Raw genomic sequence first — 22654 nt, forward strand, 5'->3', positions numbered from 1 at the left:
TCGGCTCACCGCAACCTCCGCCTCCCAGGTTCAAGAGATTCTCCTGCCTCAGCCTCCTGACTAGCTGGGATTACAGGCGCCTGCCACTACGCCCAGCTAATTTTTTGTATTTTTAGTTGAGACGAGATTTCACCATGTTGACCAGGCTGGTCTTGAACTCCTGACCTCGTGATTTGCCTGCGTTAGCCTCCCAAAGTGCTGGGACTACAGGCATGAGTCACCGTGCCTGGCCTAAAAGATTTTTTAAAAAAGATTTTTGACCAGGCAAGGGGGCTCACACCTGTAATCCCAGCACTTTGGGACTTCAAGGTGAGAGGATCGCTCGAGGCCAGGAATTTGAGAACAGCCTGGCCAACATGGCAACACCCTGTCTCTACTAAAAATAAGAAAATTAGCCAGGCTTAAAAGAGTAGAAAAAAAAAATTATCCAGGCTTGGTGGTGTGCGCCGGTAGTCCCAGCTACTTGGGAGACTGAGGCGGGAGCATCACCTGAGGCTGGGAGGTGGAGGTCACAGTGAGCAGAGATGGCGCCACTGCACTGCAGCTTGGGTAACAGTGAGATCTTGTCTTGGAAAAAAAGAAAAGAAAAAGAAAGAAAACACTTTTGAAAAGCATTATCATGAATTTAGGTTTGTTTTGTTTTGTTTGAGACAGAGTCTTGCTCTGTCTCCCTGGCTGGAGTGCAGTGGTGTGAATTTAGGATTATTTTGATTGCTTATTCAGACACATAATGCTCAAAATTTGTTACGGTGGCAACAAACCTTTCTTTGGCTTTTCTATTTTTACTATCCTACTTTAGCTCTCTGTGTCTTTCTATTCCCTGCCATCTTTCAGAGCCATCAATAGTTATGTCACATACACAAACACTTCGACAAATTCCAAATATGACTAGTCTGGACTGAAATTCTTTTTCTTCAAACAGGAGACTTCTTCCATAGGGCCTCCGATAAATATATCTCATGTATATCCTGTAGAAAGATGATTTTTCTCTTTTTATGAATGGCTTCTATTGCACTGATAAGCTGCAATATTAGTTTTTATTTCCCTAGGATCCATTTCTTATTGTCCTCCTATAGAACTTTAGCCCTAGACCAAAGAAAAGCCCAAAGTACTGCTGAATATGGTTAAAATATTGCTTTATTCTGTAAAGAACTAGAGAAAAATAGATTCTGGATACCAAGTGATCTGAATTATCAAGTCATATATACTGTGCAATAAAGTGATTTGTAATATATTTGTGCCCACATAAAGACTAATGATTTTGAAATTATTTTCTATTCTACACTGTAACCCTCTTTATGTTAACCTCTGTGAAATAAAAAGTAGAATATTGGGGCTTACGTCATAGTTGCTCCTGGATCAGCAGTCATTTGATTGGTCACAAAAATAGCCACATTATATTCTGCATCAAGAGATAAAATTTAAAAACTATGAGAAGGGCAATATAATGTTTAAAATTTCACTGTTTAGATTTCAGAGTTTAGAAATATTGCATCATGAATTTATTTTATAAACAACATCATATTCCTATTTTTCACTGACAACAGAAATTATTTAAGTTGTTTAGGTTAGAATAAATATTATTGGTTTAAAGAAAGAGTGGTATTCCCAAGAAGGTAATTTTATTTTATTTTTTTTAAAAAACTGCCTCCTGACATTATATTCCAAGCTTCTCTGCAAAGTATACTTGGCAAACATAGTCACAGATGCCATTTTATTTTAAAGATGTACCTTCTGAGATTTTTTGGAGTCGTGATAACATCTGGGCCAATTTTTGCTGCCGTTCAGCCAACTCCCCACGGCCACTGAAATCCACTCGAAAAAGTGCCATTATTGAATCGATAATCTACACAGGATTAATGTAAAAATAAACATGCATTTGGAAATTGAAGGAAGAAGTTCTTTGAATAGAGATCAATAGAAGAAAAATATTATGCTAAATAGTTCTGTGAAAGCAATATTTAAAAGCTTGAACCAACCAATAGCTTGAAGATGCCAGGTTCCTCATGGAACTTTGCTGCTACATAATCAAGTAGCTCCATCTGATGTTCACCTGGTGGGAAATGCAGTGAGAAAATGTTATAAAAGTTGAAAGAAGCAGAGGCTAAGATCATTCATGTTCTTGGGAGCCAGACAAAAGAGACTCCTGGAAGGATTCGCTTAATTATGAGTTTATTAAACATTATTGCAGCTAGGCGCAGTGGCTCATGCTTGTACTCCCAACACTTTGGGAGGCCGAGGTGGGTGGATCACCTGAGGTCAGGAGTTCGGACCCGCCTGGCCAATATGGTGAAACCCCGTCTCTACTAAAAATACAAAAAATTAGCCCGGTGTGGTGTTGTGCACCTGTAATCCCAGCAACTTCGGAGGCTGAGGCAGGAGAATCGCGTGAACCCGGGAGGCGGAGTTTGCAGTGGGCTGAGATTGGCCATTGCAATCCAGCCTGGGTGACAGAGCAAGATTCCGTCTCAAAAAAAAGAGTTATTGCATATTCTGCCTTAGCATATATACCAAATGCTACATTATCCAAAAAGAATGTTACTTTTTATTTTAAAGACAAAGAATAATAAATAATTTGAGGGCACTTTATTATCTAAGGACTTACCAGATGATAAAATTTATAGACTGACTAATTTGGAGAAAAGTAAAATAGAAAAAAAGTAACAAAATGTCGTATCACTCAAGTAGTAAATCAGTGCTGCCAACCTTACATTGACCCAAGCATCCCACTGCGTGGGGCTCTTACTAGTATATGCACGTGCATAAAGTACGTTGTCCAGTACTGCATCATGGTCTACATTGAAGCGATCAGCAATGTCCCGAAGGCGATCTGGACGGCTGGAGTATGCCAAGATTAAGGATCCAATAAATCAATTCTAAAAAAGTTTAGACAACCACTACAAAAGAATATCTTATGTAAATTAACATAGAAGCCAAACAATGTACCTGTGAACATATTCTAGAGGATGCTTGCAACCAGTTAAAGTCTATGCAAGATTTGTTTCTTCATAAGTGCCTCACTTTACCATAGGTAGTGATAATGGTCATAGAAATGTGGGGCAGTAGGCCGGGCGCGGTGGCTCACTCCTGTAATCCCAGCACTTTGGGAGGCCGAGGCGGGTGGATCACGAGGTCAACAGATCGAGACCATCCTGGTCAACATGGTGAAACCCCGTCTCTACTAAAACTGCAATAAATTAGCTGGGCATGGTGGCACGTGCCTGTAATCCCAGCTACTCAGGAGGCTGAGGCAGGAGAATTGCCTGAACCCAGGAGGCGGAGGTTGCGGTGAGCCGAGATCGCGCCATTGCACTCCAGCCTGGGTAACAAGAGCGAAACTCTGTCTCAAAAAAAAAAAAAAAAAAAAAAAAAAAAGAAATGTGGGGCAGTAATAACTATTAAATTATCAAATCTTTACAATAACTTTGGAAGCAGTTTTTATGGCCTATTTTACATTTTACAACAGAGGACACTGGTAAACAGAGATTAGGCAAATGACTTGATTTTATGCAGCAAACAAGTTACAAGAAAAAAACTAGAAACAGCTTTGTGAGTCCTTTTGTTCTCAGATCTATAAAAATAGACCTGTAATAGATAATATCACTGAATTATAATTCAGTCACTGCAAAGTGAATTAATTTACTCTCTTCATAACCCTCATCTGTTCAATATGAAATAGTTTATTATATCATTAATCATGTGTTGTTAACAAATGATAAATTTGACTACATGAACCAAAGGGTCAAAATGATAACTTCAAGGGTCCAGAAGAGAAATATCAATCCAAGCTTTTTTGTTTGTATAGGTTTTCTTTTTCTTTTCAAATCTTACCTGGAAAATATAGAGTTTAAAATCTACCTTCTTCTAAAGGAGTTGTTAGCTTTTTTTTGAGACAGAGTCTTGCTCTGTTGTCCAGGCTGGAGTGCAGTGGCATGATCTCGGCTCACTGCAACCTCTGCCTCCCAGGTTCAAACAGTTCTCCCCCTCTAGTCTCCTGAGTAGCTGGAATTATAGGCGCGAGACACCATACCCAGCTAATTTTTGTATTTTTAGTGGACATGTTTTCGCCATGTTGGCCAGGCTAGTCTTGAACTCCCGACCTCAAATGATCTGCCTGCCTCAGCCTTCCAAAGTGTTAGGATTACAGGCATGAGCCACCATGCCTGGCCAGGAGTTGTTAGCTTTCTGAAATTAACAAATTCATAGGAAAAAAAACAACCAACAAACAAACACATTTTATTGGGAGTCTGAACAAACTCCCCAGGTCTCCACAAACAAGTTTATTGGGGGTCTGAAGGAACTCTCCAAACCTCCATGATTTAGCAGGAGATAAGGGTAATCACCCCAGCACCTGGACCCATTTAGATTAAGGAAATTTACTGAGGCTCCAGAGAAAGGTCTTTAGGACTCAGATCTTAGTTACAGATTAAAAGAAGTTAATCACTTATTTCTTTTTTTTAAATTTATTTTATATATTTTTTGAGATGGAGTCTTGCTCTGTTGCCCAGGCTGGAGTGCAGTGACTCAATTTCAACTCACTGCAATCTATGCCTCCCAGGTTCAAGTGATTCTCCTGCCTCAGTATTGTGAGTAGCTGAGACTATAGGCATTTGCCACTATGACTGGCTAATTTTTGCATTTTTAATCTTTTTTCTTTTTAATTAAAAAATTTTTTTTTCTTTGCAAAGTTATGACTGAATTTTTGTATTTTTAGTAGAGATGAGGTTTCACCATGTTGGCAAGGCTGGTCTCAAACTCCTGGCTTCAAGTGATCTGCCCACCTTGGCCTCCCAAAGTGACTTACGTATTTAGATGAATGCACACTTATATGTAGACATATAGTTTAGAAGGGATATAAGCTCTGGAAGACTTTGTAATTTTGAGTTGGTTTGGTGTTATTTTCCAGGTCTTCTCCCTGTAACGGGTTATAGAAACAAAAACTCCAGGGCCGGGTGCGGTGGCTCAAGCCTGTAATCCCAGCACTTTGGGAGGCCGAGGCGGGTGGATCACGAGGTCAAGAGATCGAGACCATCCTGGTCAACACGGTGAAACCCCGTCTCTACTAAAAATACAAAAAATTAGCTGGGCATGGTGGTGCGTGCCTGTAATCCCAGCTACTCAGGAGGCTGAGGCAGGAGAATTGCCTGAACCCAGGAGGCGGAGGTTGCGGTGAGCCGAGATCGCGCCATTGCACTCCAGCCTGGGTAACAAGAGCGAAATTCCGTCCCCCCGCCAAAAAAAAAAAAAAAAAGAAACAAAAACTCCTTCCTTTCCCAGTTCATCTGTATCTCATTATTGGGCTGTGAGAATAAGCACACTGACCCTCAGTTGGTCTGGGAACAGTGTGACCAGCGGTGTAAAAATTGGGCTTAAATCCTCAACAAAATACTAGGAAACCAAATTCAACAACACATTAAACAGATCATTTATCATGACCAAGTGGAATTCAACTCAGGGATGCAAGGATGGTTCAACACAAATCAATGTGATATATCAACAGAATGGACAAAAAATGTATCATTTCAATTGATGCTGAAAAAGCATTTAATAAAAAATTCAACATTCCTTCATGATAAAAAAAACCTCAAAAAAATTGGGTATGGGCTGGGCATGGTGGCTCATGCCTATAATCCCAGCACTTTGGGAGGCCAAGGTGGGCGAATCACGAGGTCAAGTGATCAAGACCATCCTGGCCAACATGGTCTCTACTAAAAATACAAAAATTAGCTGGGTGTGGCGGTGAGCACCTGTAGTCCCAGCTACTTGGGAGGCTGAAGCAGGAGAATCACTTGAACTTGGGAGGTGGAGGTTGCAGTGAGCCTAGATTGCATCAGCACACTCCAGCCTGGCAACAGAATGAGACTCTGTCTCAAACAAAACAAAAAATTGGGTATAGAAGGAACATACCCCAACATAAAAGCCATATGCAACAGACCCACAGCTAGTATCATACTGGATAGGGAAAAACTGAAAGTCTTTCCTCTAAGATCTGGAACAAGACAAGTATGCCCATTTTGCCACTGTTATTCAACATAGTACTGGAATTCCTAGCTAGAGAAATCAGACAAGAGAAATAAATAAAGGGCATCCAGATTGAAAAGGAAAAAGTCAAATTATCCTTGTTTGCTGATAATAAGACCTTATATTTGGAAAAACCTAGACTCACTCAAAAAACTATTAGAACTGATAAACAAATTCAGTTAAGCTGCAGGATAAAAAATTAACATACAAAAATCAGTAGCATTTCTAAATACCAACAGTGAACAATCTGAAAAAGAAGTTTAAAAATTAATCCCATTTACAATAGCTACAAATAAAATTAAATATCTAGAAATTAACCAAAGAAGTGAAAGATATCTACAATGAAAACTATAAAACATTGATGAAAGAAATTGAAGAGAACACACAAAAAACAGAAAGATATTCCATGTTCATGAGACAGAAGAATCAGTATTATTAAAATGTCCATACTACCCAAAGCAATTTACAGAGTCAGTGCAATTCCTATCAAAATACCAATGACATTCCTCAGAGAAATAGAAAAACAATCCTAAAATTTATGTGGAGCCACGAAAGACCCAGAATAGCCAAAGCTATCTTAAGTACTAAAAATACAAAACTGGAGGAATCACATTACCCAGCTTCAAATTATACTACAGAGTTATAGTAACCAAAACAGCATGGTATGGGCATAAAAACAGACACACAGGCCAATTGAACAGAATAGAAAACCCAGAAACAAATCCACAGACCTAAAGTGAACTAATTTTTGACAAAGGTGTCAAGGACATACATTGGGGAAAGGATAGTCTCTTCAGTAAATGGTGGTGGAATAACTGGATATCCATATGCAGAAGAAAGAAATGAGACTCCTCTCTCCCACCATATAAAAAATCAAATCAAAATGGATTAAAGACTTAAATCTAAGACCTCAAACTATGAAACTACTAAAAGGATGCATCGGGGAAACTCTACAGGACTGGGTGAAGATTTCTTGAGTAATACAACACAAGCACAGGCAACCATGACAAAAATGGACAAATGGTATCACATCAAGTGAAAAAGCTTCTGAACAGCAAAGGAAACAATCAACAAGATGAAGAGAAAACCCGCAGAATGGGAGAAAATATTTCCAAACTATCCATCTGACAAGGGATTAATAATCAGAATATATAAAAAACTCAAACAACTCTATAGGAACAAAATCTAATAATCTTTTTTTTTTTTTCTTTTTTTTTTTGAGACGGAGTTTCGCTCTTGTTACCCAGGCTGGAGTGCAATGGCGCGATCTCGGCTCACCGCAACCTCCGCCTCCTGAGTTCAGGCAATTCTCCTGCCTCAGCCTCCTGAGTAACTGGGAGGCACGTGCCACCATGCCCAGCCAATTTTTTGTAGTTTTAGTAGAGACGGGGTTTCACCATGTTGACCAGGATGGTCTCGATCTCTTGACCTCGTGATCCACCCGCCTCGGCCTCCCACAGTGCTGGGATTACAGGCTTGAGCCACCGCGCCCGGCCAAAATCTAATAATCTTATTTTAAAATGGGCAAAAGATCTGAAAAGACATTTCTCACAAGAAGTGTAAAAGGAAAATACCTTGGGCTCCCAAAATCTCTAAGGAAAACTCAAGCTGGAAACTGCTTATGGCAAACCTGCCTTTCATTCTTTATTCAAAGTCACTCCTCTGCTCACTGAGATAGATGCATATCTGATTGCCTCCTTTGGAAAGGCTAATCAGAAACGCAAAAGAATGCAACCATTTGTGTCTCTCTCACCTATCTGTGACCAGGAAGCCCACTTCCCACTTTGAGTCTTCCTGCCTTTGCTTCAAGTTGTCCCGCCTTTCCAGACTGAACCAATGTTCTTCTTACATATATTGATTGATGTCTCACGTCTCCCTGAAATGTATAGAATCAAGTTGTGCCTCGACCACCTTGGGGACACGCCATCAGGACTTCCTGAGACTGTGTCACAGGCGCATCCTCAACCTTGCCAAAATAAACTTTCTAAATTAACTGAGACCTGTCTCAGATTTTCTGGGTTCATAGAAGACATACAAATGGCAAATAGATATATGAAAAGGTATTCAATGTCATTGATCATCAGTGAAATGCAAATCAAAACAGTGAAATATCATCTCGCCCCAGTTAATATGGCTTTTATACAAGACAGGCAATAACAAAACTAGGCATGGTGACTTATGCCTATAATCTCAGCACTTTGGGAGGCCCAGGTGGGAGGATCACTTGAGTTCAGGAGTTGGAGCTCCTGAGCTCCTGGTGAGCCTGGGCAACATGGTGAGACCCTGTCTCTACCAAAAAAATACAAAAATTAGCTGGGCATGATGGCACGCGCCTGTAGTCCCAGTTACTTGGGAGGCTGAAGTGGGAGAATCACTTGAGTCCTGGATGTCAAGGCTACAGTGACCCATGATCGTGTCACTACATTCCAGCCTGGGTGACAGAGCAAGACCCTGTCTCGAAAACAAAACAAAATAAAAAAATTTTAAATGAAATATTTGGGCTTATGCTGAAGGGAAGTTCAGATCAATTATAAATATTTATTAACCAATTACCATATGGAATTGATTACCATATTAACCAATTACCAAGGCAAATCATTATGGAGGATATAAGGAGTCATAAGACAACCTATGCCCTAGGTAAATTTAAAACATAATTAAGGAGGCAAAATATAAACATATAAAAATAAAAATATCAACAGACAGCAGTATAAGTATGAAACACTGAAAGAATGAGAACATTCAGATGTGATCCTTGCCACAGTGCCCCGCACTCCCACCCAGCTGTTTTCTTCACTCTCTCTTGCATATGACTTAGCTCCCAACTATTCTATCGTTCTTGATAAAATCCAGATTGCCCAAACGAGTGGCTGCTAAACTGCAAGAACAATTCTTCCCTGAGATGAGAATCATCCGTAATCAATTGTTTCTGAAACCAGCAGAACTCCAGCTGAGGCCCCTTGTTAAAGCCCTATACAACATTTCACCCTTCTTCCCCAAGTTAAAAGGCTGTTTCAGAATCTTCTCATGCCTGGCATTTCTGAATAAAGACTTCTGCAAACAGTTCTCTGTTTGGTTTTCTAAGTGAGTATTTTAGATAGTAAATTCTATCATAGGTCAAGAAGGACAAGATTTTCTAAATTTAGTAATTAGGGAAGATTAGAAAAAGCCTGCATTGAAATGAGAGCCTTAAAGGATTTGTGTGATTCAGAAAGACTGTGAGATGGGGACGGAAGAAGCAAATACCCAAGAAGATAGAAATATACAATGCAAATTTCTCTGTGACCAGTCAAATTAACAGCCAAGAGTGAGCGCAAAATAAAGGCACTTGCAGATACACTAAGGTTCAAAGTTAGCCACCTGGATTACATTTCTGAAAGAAATAAGTATTCCAGCAAAACAAAAATACAGAAAAAAATAACATTTGGGATGTAAGAAACCATAACAAAGATAACAAAAAAAATTTTTTTTTTGGCAGCACCACGCCGCTCGGCTGATCGGGTTTTTTTTTTTGTGTGAGAATGAGTTTCGCTCTTGTAGCCCAGGCTGGAGTGCAATGGCCAGATCTTGGCTCACTGCAATCTCTGCCTCCCGGGTTCGAGCAAGTCTCCTGCCTCAGCCTCCTGAGTAGCTGGGATTACAGATGCCTGCCCACCACCACGCCTGGCTAATTTTTTGTATTTTTAGTAGAGATTGGGTTTCACCATGTTGGCTAAGCTGGTCTCGAACTCCTGACCTCAGAGGATCCACCCTTCTTAGCCTCCCAGAGTGCTGGGATTACAGGTGTGAGCCACCACACCCAGCCCTGCAAAAGTCTTTTTAGGTAAATCTAAATAACTGCTGATGTACAATGTTTTTAGATTTTTTTTTTTTTTTTTGGCAGAGACAGTCTTGCTATGTTGCCCAAGCTAATCATGAACTCCTGGGCTCAAATGATCCTCCTGCCTCAGCCTTTCAAGTAGCTGGGATTCATAGCCACAACACCCAGCTAATTTAAAATTTTTTTCATAGAAACACTATGTTGCCCAGGCTGGTCTTGAACTCCTGGCCTCAAGTGATCCTCCTGTCTTGGTGTCCCGAAGTGCTGGGATTACTGGAGTGAGACCAGACATATGTTAAAATTTTGATAACAAAGCATATTTACAGGCAGTGGGATGGACTAAAACAGATTCAGCTCTTTGCCTCTAATAATGACAATGGTAAGTAATGAGCTTGGAGAGGCAGGCTGGGGCTTCACTGTGAATGGCTTTACAAACGTGCAGGTCTTTGTTGTTATTAAAAAGAATTTCATCTGAATACCTCCTCAAACTAGTATAGTTGATCTTCCTTTCATGGGTCAATTTCATACTGCCTCCCTCCCTTATTGTGTGTTTATTTGTTTATTTATTTATTGAGACGGAATCTTGCTGTCACCCAGGCTGGAGTGCAATGGCGGGATCTCGGCTCACTGCAGCCTCCGACTCCCAGGCTGAAGCAATTATCCTGCCTTAGCCTCCCAAGCAGCTGGGATTACAGGCACCCACCAACATGCCTGGCAAAATTTTGTATTTTTAGTAGAGATGGGGTTTCACTATGTTGGCCAGGCTGGTCTTGAGCTCCTGACCTCATGATCCGCCCACCTCAGCCTCCCAAAGTACTGGGACTATAGGCGTGAGCTACTGCGCCTGGCCCCTTATTATTTACAAAAAGTTTCTATCACCTCACCCTATAGCACATGTTCGACTGAACTCCTAATTTTGAACTTTAGCGAACTTTCTCAGGCTTCACCCTCAAAATCTGTGTGTACCATTGCTGACTATTCTTTTCATCTTGAAACTTTCCTTTTGCTTGACTTTTCCTCTGTCTCTGGGTTCCAGAGTTCCAGATTTCCTTCTACTTCCTCTGTCTCTGGGTTCCTCATTTTAGTCCTCTTCCTAAATATAAACATACTTCAAAGTTATGTTCTCAGTTCTCTCTTCTCTCTCTACAAGTTCTCTTACCCACTTGGTTCATTGATATCTCTGGCCCTACCCCTTTCTCAAGCTGAATTCAATACTTCCAACTGCTATCTGGATGTCCTCATGTACATCATATTCAGTACATTAAAATGAAGGCTGGGCACAGTGGCTCATGCCTGTAATCCCAGTACTTTCTGAGGCCAAGGTAGGCAGATTGTTTGAGCCCAGGAGTCGGAGATCAGCCTGGGCAACATGGCAAAACCTGGTTTCTACGAAAGATAAAAAAAATTAGCCAGGCATGGTGGTATGGGTCTGTAGTTGCAGCTACTCAGGAGGCTGAGGTGGGAAGATCACTTGACCCTGGGAATTCGAGTCTGCAGTGAGTGTAATTGGGCCAATTCACTTCAGCCTGGGCAACAGAGTGAGATCTTGTTTCAAAAAAAGAAAAAACAATTAGGCTCTGTGTGGTGGCTCACAACTGTAATTCCAGCATTTTGGGAGGCCAAAGTGGGTGGATCACTTGAGGTCAGGAGTTCAAGACCAGCCTGGCCAACATGATGCAACCCTGTCTCTACTAAAAATACAAAAAATTAGCCAGGCGTGGTGCTGCAGGTTTGTAATCTCAGCTACTTGGGAGAGGCTGAGGCATGAGAATAGCTTGAACCTGGGAGGCGGAGGTTGCAGTGTGTTGAGACTGTATCACTGCATTCCAGCCTGGGCGATGGAGAAAGACTCTGTCTCAAAAAAAAGTAAAATTCGTACATTAAAATGAAACATCACCTTTTCTCTGAAACATGATCTTCCCAGTTCTATTGTTAGCATTGCATCACTATTCTCCCAGTGTCTAGACAAAAAATCTGAGTGGCTTATCAAACCTCTCTTTCCTTTGTCTACCAAATACAGCCATCAAGTCCTATCAATTTTCCTCTCCAATATTTATTTTCCTTTTCTTTTTGTTCTTGACACTTCCAACCTAGATCAAGTTCTCATGACTTGCCTAGAATATTGCTAAAGTATCCAATTTACATCGACTATCTTGTTTGAAAGCCTTTCATGTCTAAGATTCCAATCATCTTTCTAGCCCATATCCTGGAATACCTTACACTTGAATTAAAGTGCAATCCTTTCAGGTTCTGCCTGTTTTCCTTATGAACTTTTGCCCTCTTGAGACCTTTCCCTTTATTTGGAACCATGACTTTCAGTGAGTCAATAATCTTCACACCTGTAATCCTAGCACTTTGGGAGGCCAAGGCAGGTGGATCACCTGAGGTCAGGAATTTGAGACCAGCCTGGTTAACATGGCGAAACCTTATCTCTACTAAAAATACAAAAATATTAGCCAGATGTGGTGGCACATGCCTGTAATCCCAGCTACTCAGAAGGCTGAGGCAGGAGAATTGCTTGAACAATCCCAGCTACTCAGGAGGCTGAGGCAGGAGAATTGCTTGAATAGATGAAGGTTGCAGTGAGCTGAGTTCTCCCCATTGCACTCCAGCCTGGACAACAGAGCAAGACTCTGTCTCAAGGAAAAAAAAAAAAAAAAACAACTTCTTTCTGTTAAGAAAAATCTTTAGAGAAGAGGATTAAAAATGAAGACCATGTAATTTTCTCTCATGTATTTGTTTTGTCTCATAAACTTATATGAAGAAGTGAAACCTTATTAAAGAAAAAGTGGTTTGAGAACTTAACCAGTAATTGTTTTCCCTTTGGCTTGTCTCATTATTGCTGGTTTATGGGATGACTACAAAGATGGTATATCTCAGACAAACTCTTTCTTGGTAACATTCCTATATCACACTATTACTTTAGCAACTTTAATTAAAAAGGTTACAAAGTATTTTCTGTATCAATGAAGATGATCTTTCCTCCTGGGTAGTCACCAGCTCCTGGAAGTTGAGCTGTCACTAGGAAGCATATAAAAATTAATATTAATAGGAGTGAATAAACTTTGTACAAATGACTATATAAATAAACATGGAATCTGCTGTTGCAACTCTCTAGTACATTTTGCAAAGAGTCATTATCCTTTCGTTTCTAAACAACATGTCATATTTTCATATTACTTAACCAGTGGTGAAATTAAAAGTATTCTGCCAGCATCGTAGCAATTCAACAAATAATTTTACTATCTTTCACAATGGAAGATATTCGTAAAAGTTAGTTCTCCCAAATAATGGAAATAGAATTTAAATATTACTTTCTTCCTATAAGAAATAGCCACAAATATGGCCAGGCATGGTGGCTCATGGCTGTAATCCCAGCACTTTGGGAGGCCGAGGTGGGTGGATCATTTGAGATCAGGAGCTCAAGACCTGTCTGGCCAACATGGTGAAACCCTATCTCTACTAAAAAATTAGCCAGGCGTAATGGTGCACACCTGTAGCCCCAGGTATTCTGGAGGCTGAGGCAGGAGAATTGCTTGAACCCAGGAGGCAGAGGTTGCGTGAGCCAAGATCGTGCCACTGCACTCTAGCCTGGGTGACAGAGCAAGACTCCATCTCAAAAAAAAAAAGTCACAAATATAATTTTTGCTATGTAACTAAGTTACCTTTCAATTAATATACGTAAAATTTTAAAAATGCATTTATGGTTTGACTTAGAAAAGAAAAAACATTTAACTCACAGGTTTAACTAAACAAAAATCATAAAAATGCTTTTTTTTTTTTTTTTTTTTTTTTTGAGACAGGTCTCACTTTGTCACCCAGCCTGGAGCATGGTGGCATGATCTTGGTTCACTGCAACGTCTGTCTCCCGGGTTCAAGTGATTCTCCTACCTCAGCCTCCTCCCCAACAGGCACATGCAACCAGACCCAGCTAACTTTTGTATTTTTTGGTAGAGACATGGTGGCCAGATTGGTATCAAATTCCGGACTTCAGGAGATCCTCCCAGGGTTAGGTGCTGGGATTACAGACGTATACCACTGTGCCCAGCTGCATTTACTTTTTAGGTAGTAGTAGTTAACACTAAAGAGCTACTTTATACCAGGTATATACATTATTTCATTTACTTTTCAAGACAATCCTAAGATTTGGCACTATCATTTCAATTTTATTGATGGGGGAAATTAGGGAAGTAGAGAAACTTGCTCAAGGTCACACATCTACTAATGACAGAACCAGGATTGGAGTCAGGCATTTTGATTCCAGAACCCCTTTCTTAACCACTTTGCCAAGTTCCTTCTCCATAGGTCAAAGAAATGCATAGTAGTGCCTTATGGAAAAGGAGATATCTTTACTCATTTTGTTTAAAACAATTTTGTTTTTAAATCTCTCTTAGGGCCAACCTTACGCAATGAAAAGTGGAAGATTCTAGCACCCCATAGATTTTGTGTCACTCTTTTAAAAAAGATATAGAAAAGATGAAATGAGAAAAATTGAGACAGTGGACTCCTCACCAACACATTCATAGACCCATTTAACTTCTATTTCTTCTCAGGTGTTCATAGTCCAGCACATACATCACCTCAAACATCACACATTTCAAAGACCAGCTGTATAACCACGGGCAGTTTACTTAATCTGCCTGTGTTTTAGTTTCCTTGCAAGCCTGTTCAGATTATATGAGATTAGAGTATCAAGCACATAGTAGATGTTTGATAAATAATAGTTATGATTATTACTGTTATTGTTATATATCCTTACCACAGAGGGTATGAGAGAGCTGGGTTTTTCCAGTACGAAATTCTGTGAAATACAAAAAAGATTCTAAAAAATGCATAATTTTTAGATATTTTCATAAAGAATAAAACATGGCCTCAGAATATTACTGTTTTCTTTTCCAACTGTCAAATCTTACTTATAAAGTATCCTGGGTGTTATTTTTTGTTTTGAGATGAAGTCTCGCTCTGTTGTTGAGGCTAGAGTGCAATGGCCTGATCTCAGATCACTGCAACTTCCGCCTCCCGGGTTCAAATGATTCTCCTGATTCAGCCTCCCAAGTAGCTGGGATTACAGGCGCCCACCACCATGCCTGGCTAATTTTTGTATTTTTAGTAGAGACGGGGTTTCACCATATTGGCCAGGCTGGTCTCAAACTCCTGACCTCAGGTGATCTGCCTGAATGCTAGGATTAGAGGAATGAGCCACCACGCCCGGACTTATTTGTTTAATATAAATTAATTTAAACCCAGTTTACCTTAGGAACAGTCATATAAATGAAAGTTAAGACCCTGCCACATGGGGTGAAGCTTAGTGGCTCACACCTGTAATCCCAGCCCTTTAGGAGGCTGAGATGGGTGGATCACTTGAGGTCAGGAGTTCAAGACTAGCATAGCAAACATGGCAAAACCCTATCTCTACCAAAAATGCAAAAATAAGCCAGGCGCAGCGGCCTGTAATCCTAGCACTTTGGGAGGCCGAGGTGGGCGGATTGCCTGAGCTCAGGAGTTCAAGACCAGCCTGGGCTACATAGTGAAACCCCCGTCTTTGCTAAAACACAAAAAAATTAGTTGGGTGTGGTGGCCATGTGCCTGTAGTCCCAGCTACTTGAGAGGCTAAGGCAGAATTGCTTGAACCTGGCAGGTGGAGGTTGCAGTGAGCCAAGATCGCACCATTGGACTCCAGCCTGGGCAACCAAATGAGACTCCATCTTTCTGCCTTCCCACAACCCCCTCCTTCAATAAAACAAAAATTAGCCTGGTGTGGTGGCAGGTGCCTGTAATCCCAGCTACTTGAGAGGCTAAGGCAGAATTGCTTGAACCTGGGAGGCAGAGATTGCAGTGAGCCAAGATGGCACCACTGCCCTCCAGCCTGGGAGACAGAGTGAGACTCTATCTCAAAACAAAAACAAAAACAAAAACAACCCTACCACAGGAAAGAAAGCCTGGGGCTTCCCTACTGAACTGAGGTCCTCACAGGGGAGCTGAAGTAGTCTCAAATTGGTGCCATCCCCTAGCTACCAGCAAAAGCAAATTCTTTCTGGAGGAAAACTTTCCTACTTACCAGTCTAGGTCCATTGAACTCTCATAGATTAAAATCAAACAATAAGCTCAGAAACACCAATAAATACAGAAGAAGGTAAGCCACTAAGATTGAGTCAACAGAAATAATGAGAACCAGATTTAGTGCCCAAGTCAACAGGAAAAAAACAACAAAAAACAGATTTAGCTCTCCAAGGAGAGCAAATACTGGATTTGTCAGATATGATACACTCTGTAGCTATGCATGAATTGCTTTTTAAAAATAGAGGCTAGGATGGGTACAGTGGCTCATGCCTGTAATCCCAGCACTTTGGGAGGTCGAGGCAGGAGGATTGCTTGAGTCCAGGAGTTTGAGACCATCCTGAGCAACATAGCATGACCCTGTATCTATTATTCAAAAAAAAAAAAAAAAATAGAGGACATAATCAGGGAAGAGAGAATCTAATCTCTATGTCCATGGAACATTAATTGCCTAGAAATAAAATCAGCTTTATTCTTCAATTACCTTTTGAAAAAATATGTGAAAAAAAAACCCATTATCTTCTATAGAAATCACAAAAAAAAGATGAAAAGTGGCCGGCGTGGTGGCTCACACCTGTAATCCCAGCACTTTGGGAGGCTGAGGCAGGCAAATCACGAGGTCAGGAGATAAAGACCATCCTGGCCAACATAGTTAAACCCTGTCTCTACTAAAAATACAAAAATTAGCTGGGTGTGGGGGCATGTGCCTGTAGTCCTAGCTGCTAGGGAGGCAGAAGAATCGCTTGAGCCCAGGAGGTGGAGGTTGCAGTGAGCCGAGATCGCACCACTGCACTCCAGCCTGGTGACACAGCAAGGCTGTCTCAAAAAAAAAAAAAAGAAGAAAAGTGTCGATAAGACCCATCTGTTAATGTTGGTATATATTTTTGTTGCAGTACAGAATGATCTCATGATAATTGAGATTTTTAAATTCCAAAATAGGTACAATTTATTATTGATTATTTAATTATATGTGTACGTATACACATAGATGTGTGTGTGGGTGTATAAAATTTCATTTAACAAAATATTAAGGTTCTACCTACCTCCAAAAGCTTCTGTAATTGCCATGCTTTCAATTCCACCTCCTAGCAACTTACTGGAAATAGAAAGAAAGCATTAGTAACAGGAACAGGAATAGAAAATATTAAGGGAGGAGAAAGTATTCATATCATTACTATCCTATCTGTCTGTCTATCTAACCTATCATCTATCTATCTATCTACAGAACATGAACAGGAATTCTTGGCTAATAAATAGCATGCCACCTGTGCAGATCACAGGTTCTGTTATGTATGGGGAAGTGGATCAGCAAAACAAATGATAAGCTCTGCCATTCTTATTTCAATAATAAATGGGGCCTGGGAATATTGCATGTTGTAGGCTTAAAAATAACAAAAAATTCTTTTAAGAAAAAAAATTAAAAATAGTAAATGGGTTAGCAAGGCTTTATGTCTTACTAATCTTTAGAATCAAATTGGAGTTACAGATCGTCTTAGCTATTATTATTATTACATATATTTATTTCAAAAGAGAGTCTCACTCTGTTGCCCAGGCTAGAGTGCAGTGGCGTGATCTTGGTTCACTGCAAACTCCGCCCCCCAGGTTCAAGAGATTAACCTGCCTCGGCCTCCCAAGTAGCTGGGATTACAGGTGCCTGCCACCATGCTTGGCTAATTTTTGTATTTTTAGTAGAAATGGGGTTTCACCACATTGGCCAGGCCTGTGTCAAACTCCTGAACTTAGGTGATCTGCCTGCCTTGGCCTCCCAAAGTGCTGGGATTACAGGCATGAGCCACAGCGTCTAGCCTGTCTGATATTAAATTGAGTGTTTAATATTGTGCTGGAACTATGTTTCTAAAAGTCAACTGAATTTTCAATATTTTTTCTTTTCTTTTTCTTTTTTTGAGACAGGATCTTGTTCTGTTGCCTGAAACCGGGCTAAATTTTTATTTTTTTGTACAGCTGGGGTCTTGCTCTGTTGCCCAGGTTGGTCTCAAACTCCTGAGGCTCAAGTGATCTGCCCGCCTCTGCCTTCCAAAGTGCTAGAATTATAGGCATAAGCCATCATGGTGGCTTTAATTTTTTTTTTTTTTTTTTTTTTTTTTTTGAGACGGAGTTTCGCTCTTTTTATCCAGGCTGGAGCGCAATGGCGCAATCTCGGCTCACCGCAACCTCCGCCTCCTGGGTTCAGGCAATTCTCCTGCCTCAGCCTCCTGAGTAGCTGGGATTACAGGCACGCACCACCATGCCCAGCTGGTTTTTTGTAGTTTTAGTAGAGACAGGGTTTCACCATGTTGACCAGCATGGTCTCGATCTCTTGACCTCATGATCCACCCGCCTAGGCCTCCCAAAGTGCTGGGATTACAAGCATGAGCCACCGTGCCCGGCCCGCCTGGCTTTAATTTTTAAGATACTGCAAAACAGGTATTAGGAGAATCCAGTGATTGTCATTATGGTCAGGTTATCTCACATTAACCAAATTTTATGGAGAACATGTCAGAATAGAAAATGTTCAAAGATGTTATGAAAATATGCTAGGAGGTAATGCTAGCAGTTAGAAGGATAACTGTCAGATTTTGACAGCATACAACGAACATACAGTGAGACGGGGAATCATTAGGGTGTTACGGGCCACTGCACTCCAGCGAAACCTATGTTTTAAAATGACCAATCTGGCTCTTTTGTGAATTAAAAAAAACAGTAGAGGCATGGTCTCAACGAGGGAGGTTAACTAGAGGTTATTATAATAATCTAGGGGAGATCTTAATAGGTGGCAGTTTAGTCCAGTGAGGTAACAATAGAGGTTGTAAGAAATAGTTGAATTAGGCTGGAGGCAGTGGATGGCTCATGCCGGTAATCCCAGAACTTTGTGAGGCCGAGGTGAGCTCATCACGAGGTCAGGAGATAGAGACCATCCTGGCCAACATGGTGAAACCCCATCTCTACTAAAAATACAAAAATCAGCTGGGTGTGGTGGGAGACGCCTGTAATCCCAGCTACTTGGGAGGCTGAGGCAAGAGAATTGCTTGAGCCGAGTAGTTGGAGATTGCAGTGAGCCAAGATCGAGCCACTGCACTCCAGTCTGGCGATAGAGCAAAACTCTGTCTCCCCCAAAAACAAAACAAACAAACAAAAAAACCCCAACGTTTATGTATTAATCTTTTATTATAGAAAATATCAAGCATAAACAAACATAGACAAAAACAATATAATGAACCATCATGTCTATCACTCAGCTTCAACAATTGTCAACTATGAACTCAGGGTAAAATTGTTTTTTCTTTTCTTTTTTTTCCCCTTTTTTGGAGATGGAGTTTCACTCTTGTCGCCCAGGCTGGAGTGCAATTGCACGATCTGGGCTCACCAGGTGCAACCTCCACCTCCCAGGTTCAAGCAATTCTCCTGCCTCAGTCCCCCCAAGTAGCGGGGATTACAGACATGTGCCACCACGTCCGGCTAATTTTGTATCTTTTAGTAGAGACTGGGTTTCTCCATGTTGGTCAGGCTGGTCTTGAACTCCCAACTTCAGGTGATCTGCCCTCCTTGGCCTCCCAAAGTGTTGGGATTACAGGCATGAGCCACCGCATCTGCTTCCTTTTTTTTTTTTTTTTTCCCTCAGACGGAGTCTCCCTCTGGTTGCCCAGGATGCAGTGCAGTGGTGCAATCTCAGCTCACTGCAATCTCCGCCTCTTGGGTTCAAGTGATTCTCCTGCCTCAGCCTCCTGAGTAGTTGGGACTACAGGCAGGTGCTATCACACCGGGCTAATTTTTTTTTTTTTTTTTTTTTTGAGTGGGAGTCTTGCTCTGTTGCCAGGCTGGAGTGCAGTGACGCGATCTCGCGTCACTGCAACCTCCGCCTCCCGTTTTTTTAAGCGATTCTCCTGCCTCAGCCTCCCGAGTAGCTGGGACTACAGGCGCGCACTGCCACACCCAGCTAAATTTTGTGTTTTTAGTACAGACGGGGTTTCACCATGTTGGCCAGGATGGTCTTGATCTCTTGACCTCATGATCCGCCAGCCTCGGCCTCCCAAAGTGCTGGGATTACAGGTGTAAGCCACAGCGCCCAGCCCCGCACCCGGCCCCACACCCGGCTATTTTTTTTTTTTTTTTGAGATAGAATCTTGTTCTGTCACCCAGGCTGGAGTGCAGTGGCACAATCTCAGCTCACTACAGCCTTGCCTCCCGGTTTCAAGCAATTCTCCTGTGTCAGCCTCCTAAGTAGCTGAGACATGACGTCACACCCAGCTAATTTTTTGTAGTTTTAGTAGAGAAGGGGTTTCACCATGTTGGCCAGGCTGGTCTCAAACTCCTGACCTCATGATCCACCCGCCTCAGCCTCCCAAAGTTCGGAGATTACAGGCGCCTGCCACCACACCCAGCTAATTTTTTCATCTTTGGCAGAGACAGGTTTCTCCATGTTGGTCAGGCTGGTCTTGAACTCCCGACCTTGGGTGATCTGCCTGCCTCCACCTCCCAAAGTGCTGGGATCTCAGGTGATCTGCCCGGCTCGGCCTCCCATAGTGCTGGGATTACAGGTGTGAGCCACCGCTCCCGGCCAACAACTGCTTTTTGACTAAAACCAAAATGTGCAATGAAACCTTCATCAATGGAGAAAGAAAGTAAATGAAAAGTTAAACTGATTTTTAAAAGTGGTTTGAGATTAATATAGGCTGATTCAGAAACTAGGTTTTGGGTCTGAATTTCTCGTAAGACATTTACTCTTGCTCCTCCAAGCAGTCTGGAATTTGTTTCAGTTTGCATTTTGAAAAAGAAGAAAAAAAACCCCCAAACTTCAAATGAAGAAGCTACTTCTACTACTTATAGTAGAAATAACCAGAAAGAGGAAAAGAAACATGATATTCCAAAGATTGTGCTTAGTGGTTATAAAGAATGTAAGATACACACTCAAATTCCTGGCTCCCGGTGGTGATATGGAAAATCATTTTCCTCTTTTCACTATACTCAAACGCAGTCAAGAATCCTGGTTCCTACAGAAAGATAAATGGAAAGGTTCAGAAAGGGTTTAAGATGATGGTTTTTTTTTTTTTTTTTTTTTTTTTTCAAATGTTGCCCAAAATGATATATTCGATTATTAAGGTCATCGTTTGGTATAAGCTACAACTCACTTGTCCTTGAAGGCAGTACAAGATTATGGTTGGGAACATAGGCTTTAGAGCTGCCCTTTCTAAGGCAAATCATGTTTCTAATACTTACGAGTTGTATTATATGGAGTAAACTACTTAATCTTGCTGTATTTAAGCTTCCTCTTAGGGATCAAACAGGTATAACAATGTTTCTTCAATGAGTAGCTGTGAAAATTAAATGATATAGATGTGTATATTTTGAGAATGGGTCTCATTCTATTGCCCAGGCTGGAATGCAGTAGTGTGATCTTGGATCACTACCATCTCTGCTTCCTGGGTTCAAGCGATTCTCTTGCCTCAGCCTCCTGAGTAGCTGGAATTACAGGCATCTTCCACCACACTCAGCTAATTTTTGTATTTTTAGTTGAGATGGGGTTTCACTATATTGGCCAAGCTGGTCTTGAACTCCTGACCCCAGGTGATCCACCCACCTTGGTCTTCCAAAGTGCTGGGATTACAGGTGTGAGCCACCATGTCCAGCCAAATGAGATATATTTATCGCATAAAGCAGATGGTATTTTACTGAACAATTCAATTTTTTTTCATTCAACAGCATCATTTTTTTTTGTTTGTTTTTGAGATGGAGTCTCGTTCTGTCACCAGATGAGTGCAGTGGCGTGATCTCGGCTTACTGCAACCTCTGACTCATGGCTTCAAGCAGCAATTCTCCTGCCTCAGCCTCCTAAGTAGCTGGGACTACGGGCATATGCCACCACGCCTGACTAATTTTTGTATTTTAGTAGAGATGGGGTTTCACCATGTTGGTCAGGATGGTCTCAATCTCTTGACCTTGTGATCTACCTGCCTCAGCCTCCCAAAGTGCTGGGATTACAGGCGTGAGCCATTATGTCTGGCCAACAGCATCATTTTTTTTTTTTTCTCTAGCTGTAGAAGTTTCAAGGAGCACAGAAATCCCAGTTTTCATTATTCTTGAGACAATATTTTTCACATGGTAGATATACTACTTATTGACTGACTAAAAAGGTACAGCTGATGCAGTGGAGGACCAGTGAAATGGGCCCCAATGCAGTTCTAATGTGTTTCCCTCTGTTGTTTTATACTATGACTGCGGTTTGGAGACTTGGAGAATGCGGACAGGCAAGCCCAGGTCCTATCCTACTTCAGTGAGCCTGGGCCTCTGTTTTCTTTATTAGCCACAACTAGGTGATTCTGATACACATCAATGTTTGGAACCACCATACTATGAAGTTAACTTACTTTCTTTCTCTCCTCTCTCTCTTTCTGTCTCTATCTCTCTCTCTCAATCTCTTTCTCTACCTTTAACAATAAACAACTGGATGCAGTGGCTCACACCTGTAATCTCAGCACTTTGAGAGGCTGAGGTAGGAGGACTGTTTGATGCCAGGAATATTTAGAGATACCTCATCTCTAAAAAAATTTTTTAAAAATTAGCTGGACATGGTACCATGTTCCTGTAGTCCCAGCTATTCTGGAGGCTGAGGTGGGAGGATCACTTGAGCCTAGGAGGTCAAGCCCACAGTGAACTGTGATTGAGCCACTGTACTCCAGCTTGGGTGACAGAGTGAGACCATGTCTCAAAGTAAATGAATAAATACATCTGGGCACAGTGGCACATTCCTGTGGTCCGATG

The 22654-nt window shown here is 41.3% G+C and overlaps 1 protein-coding gene across 1 annotated transcript in view; it reads right to left on the reverse strand.

Annotated features, from left to right (window-relative positions):
* DMC1 (DNA meiotic recombinase 1) overlaps positions 1-22654 on the reverse strand; it is a 41962-nt gene that overhangs the window by 15125 nt on the left and 4183 nt on the right. The window contains exons 4-11 of the mRNA XM_032266623.1: positions 20804-20886; positions 16942-16994; positions 14601-14642; positions 12790-12862; positions 2747-2838; positions 1980-2053; positions 1732-1846; positions 1342-1402 (exon numbers count right to left, since the gene is read on the reverse strand). Of these exons, the coding sequence (XP_032122514.1) occupies positions 1342-1402; positions 1732-1846; positions 1980-2053; positions 2747-2838; positions 12790-12862; positions 14601-14642; positions 16942-16994; positions 20804-20886 (593 nt within the window). The remainder of the gene's footprint in view (positions 1-1341; positions 1403-1731; positions 1847-1979; positions 2054-2746; positions 2839-12789; positions 12863-14600; positions 14643-16941; positions 16995-20803; positions 20887-22654) is intronic.

The sequence above is a fragment of the Sapajus apella genome, unplaced genomic scaffold (assembly GCF_009761245.1).
Source record: "Sapajus apella isolate SASKATOON/1434 unplaced genomic scaffold, GSC_monkey_1.0 scaffold160, whole genome shotgun sequence".
NCBI lineage: Eukaryota > Metazoa > Chordata > Mammalia > Primates > Cebidae > Sapajus > Sapajus apella.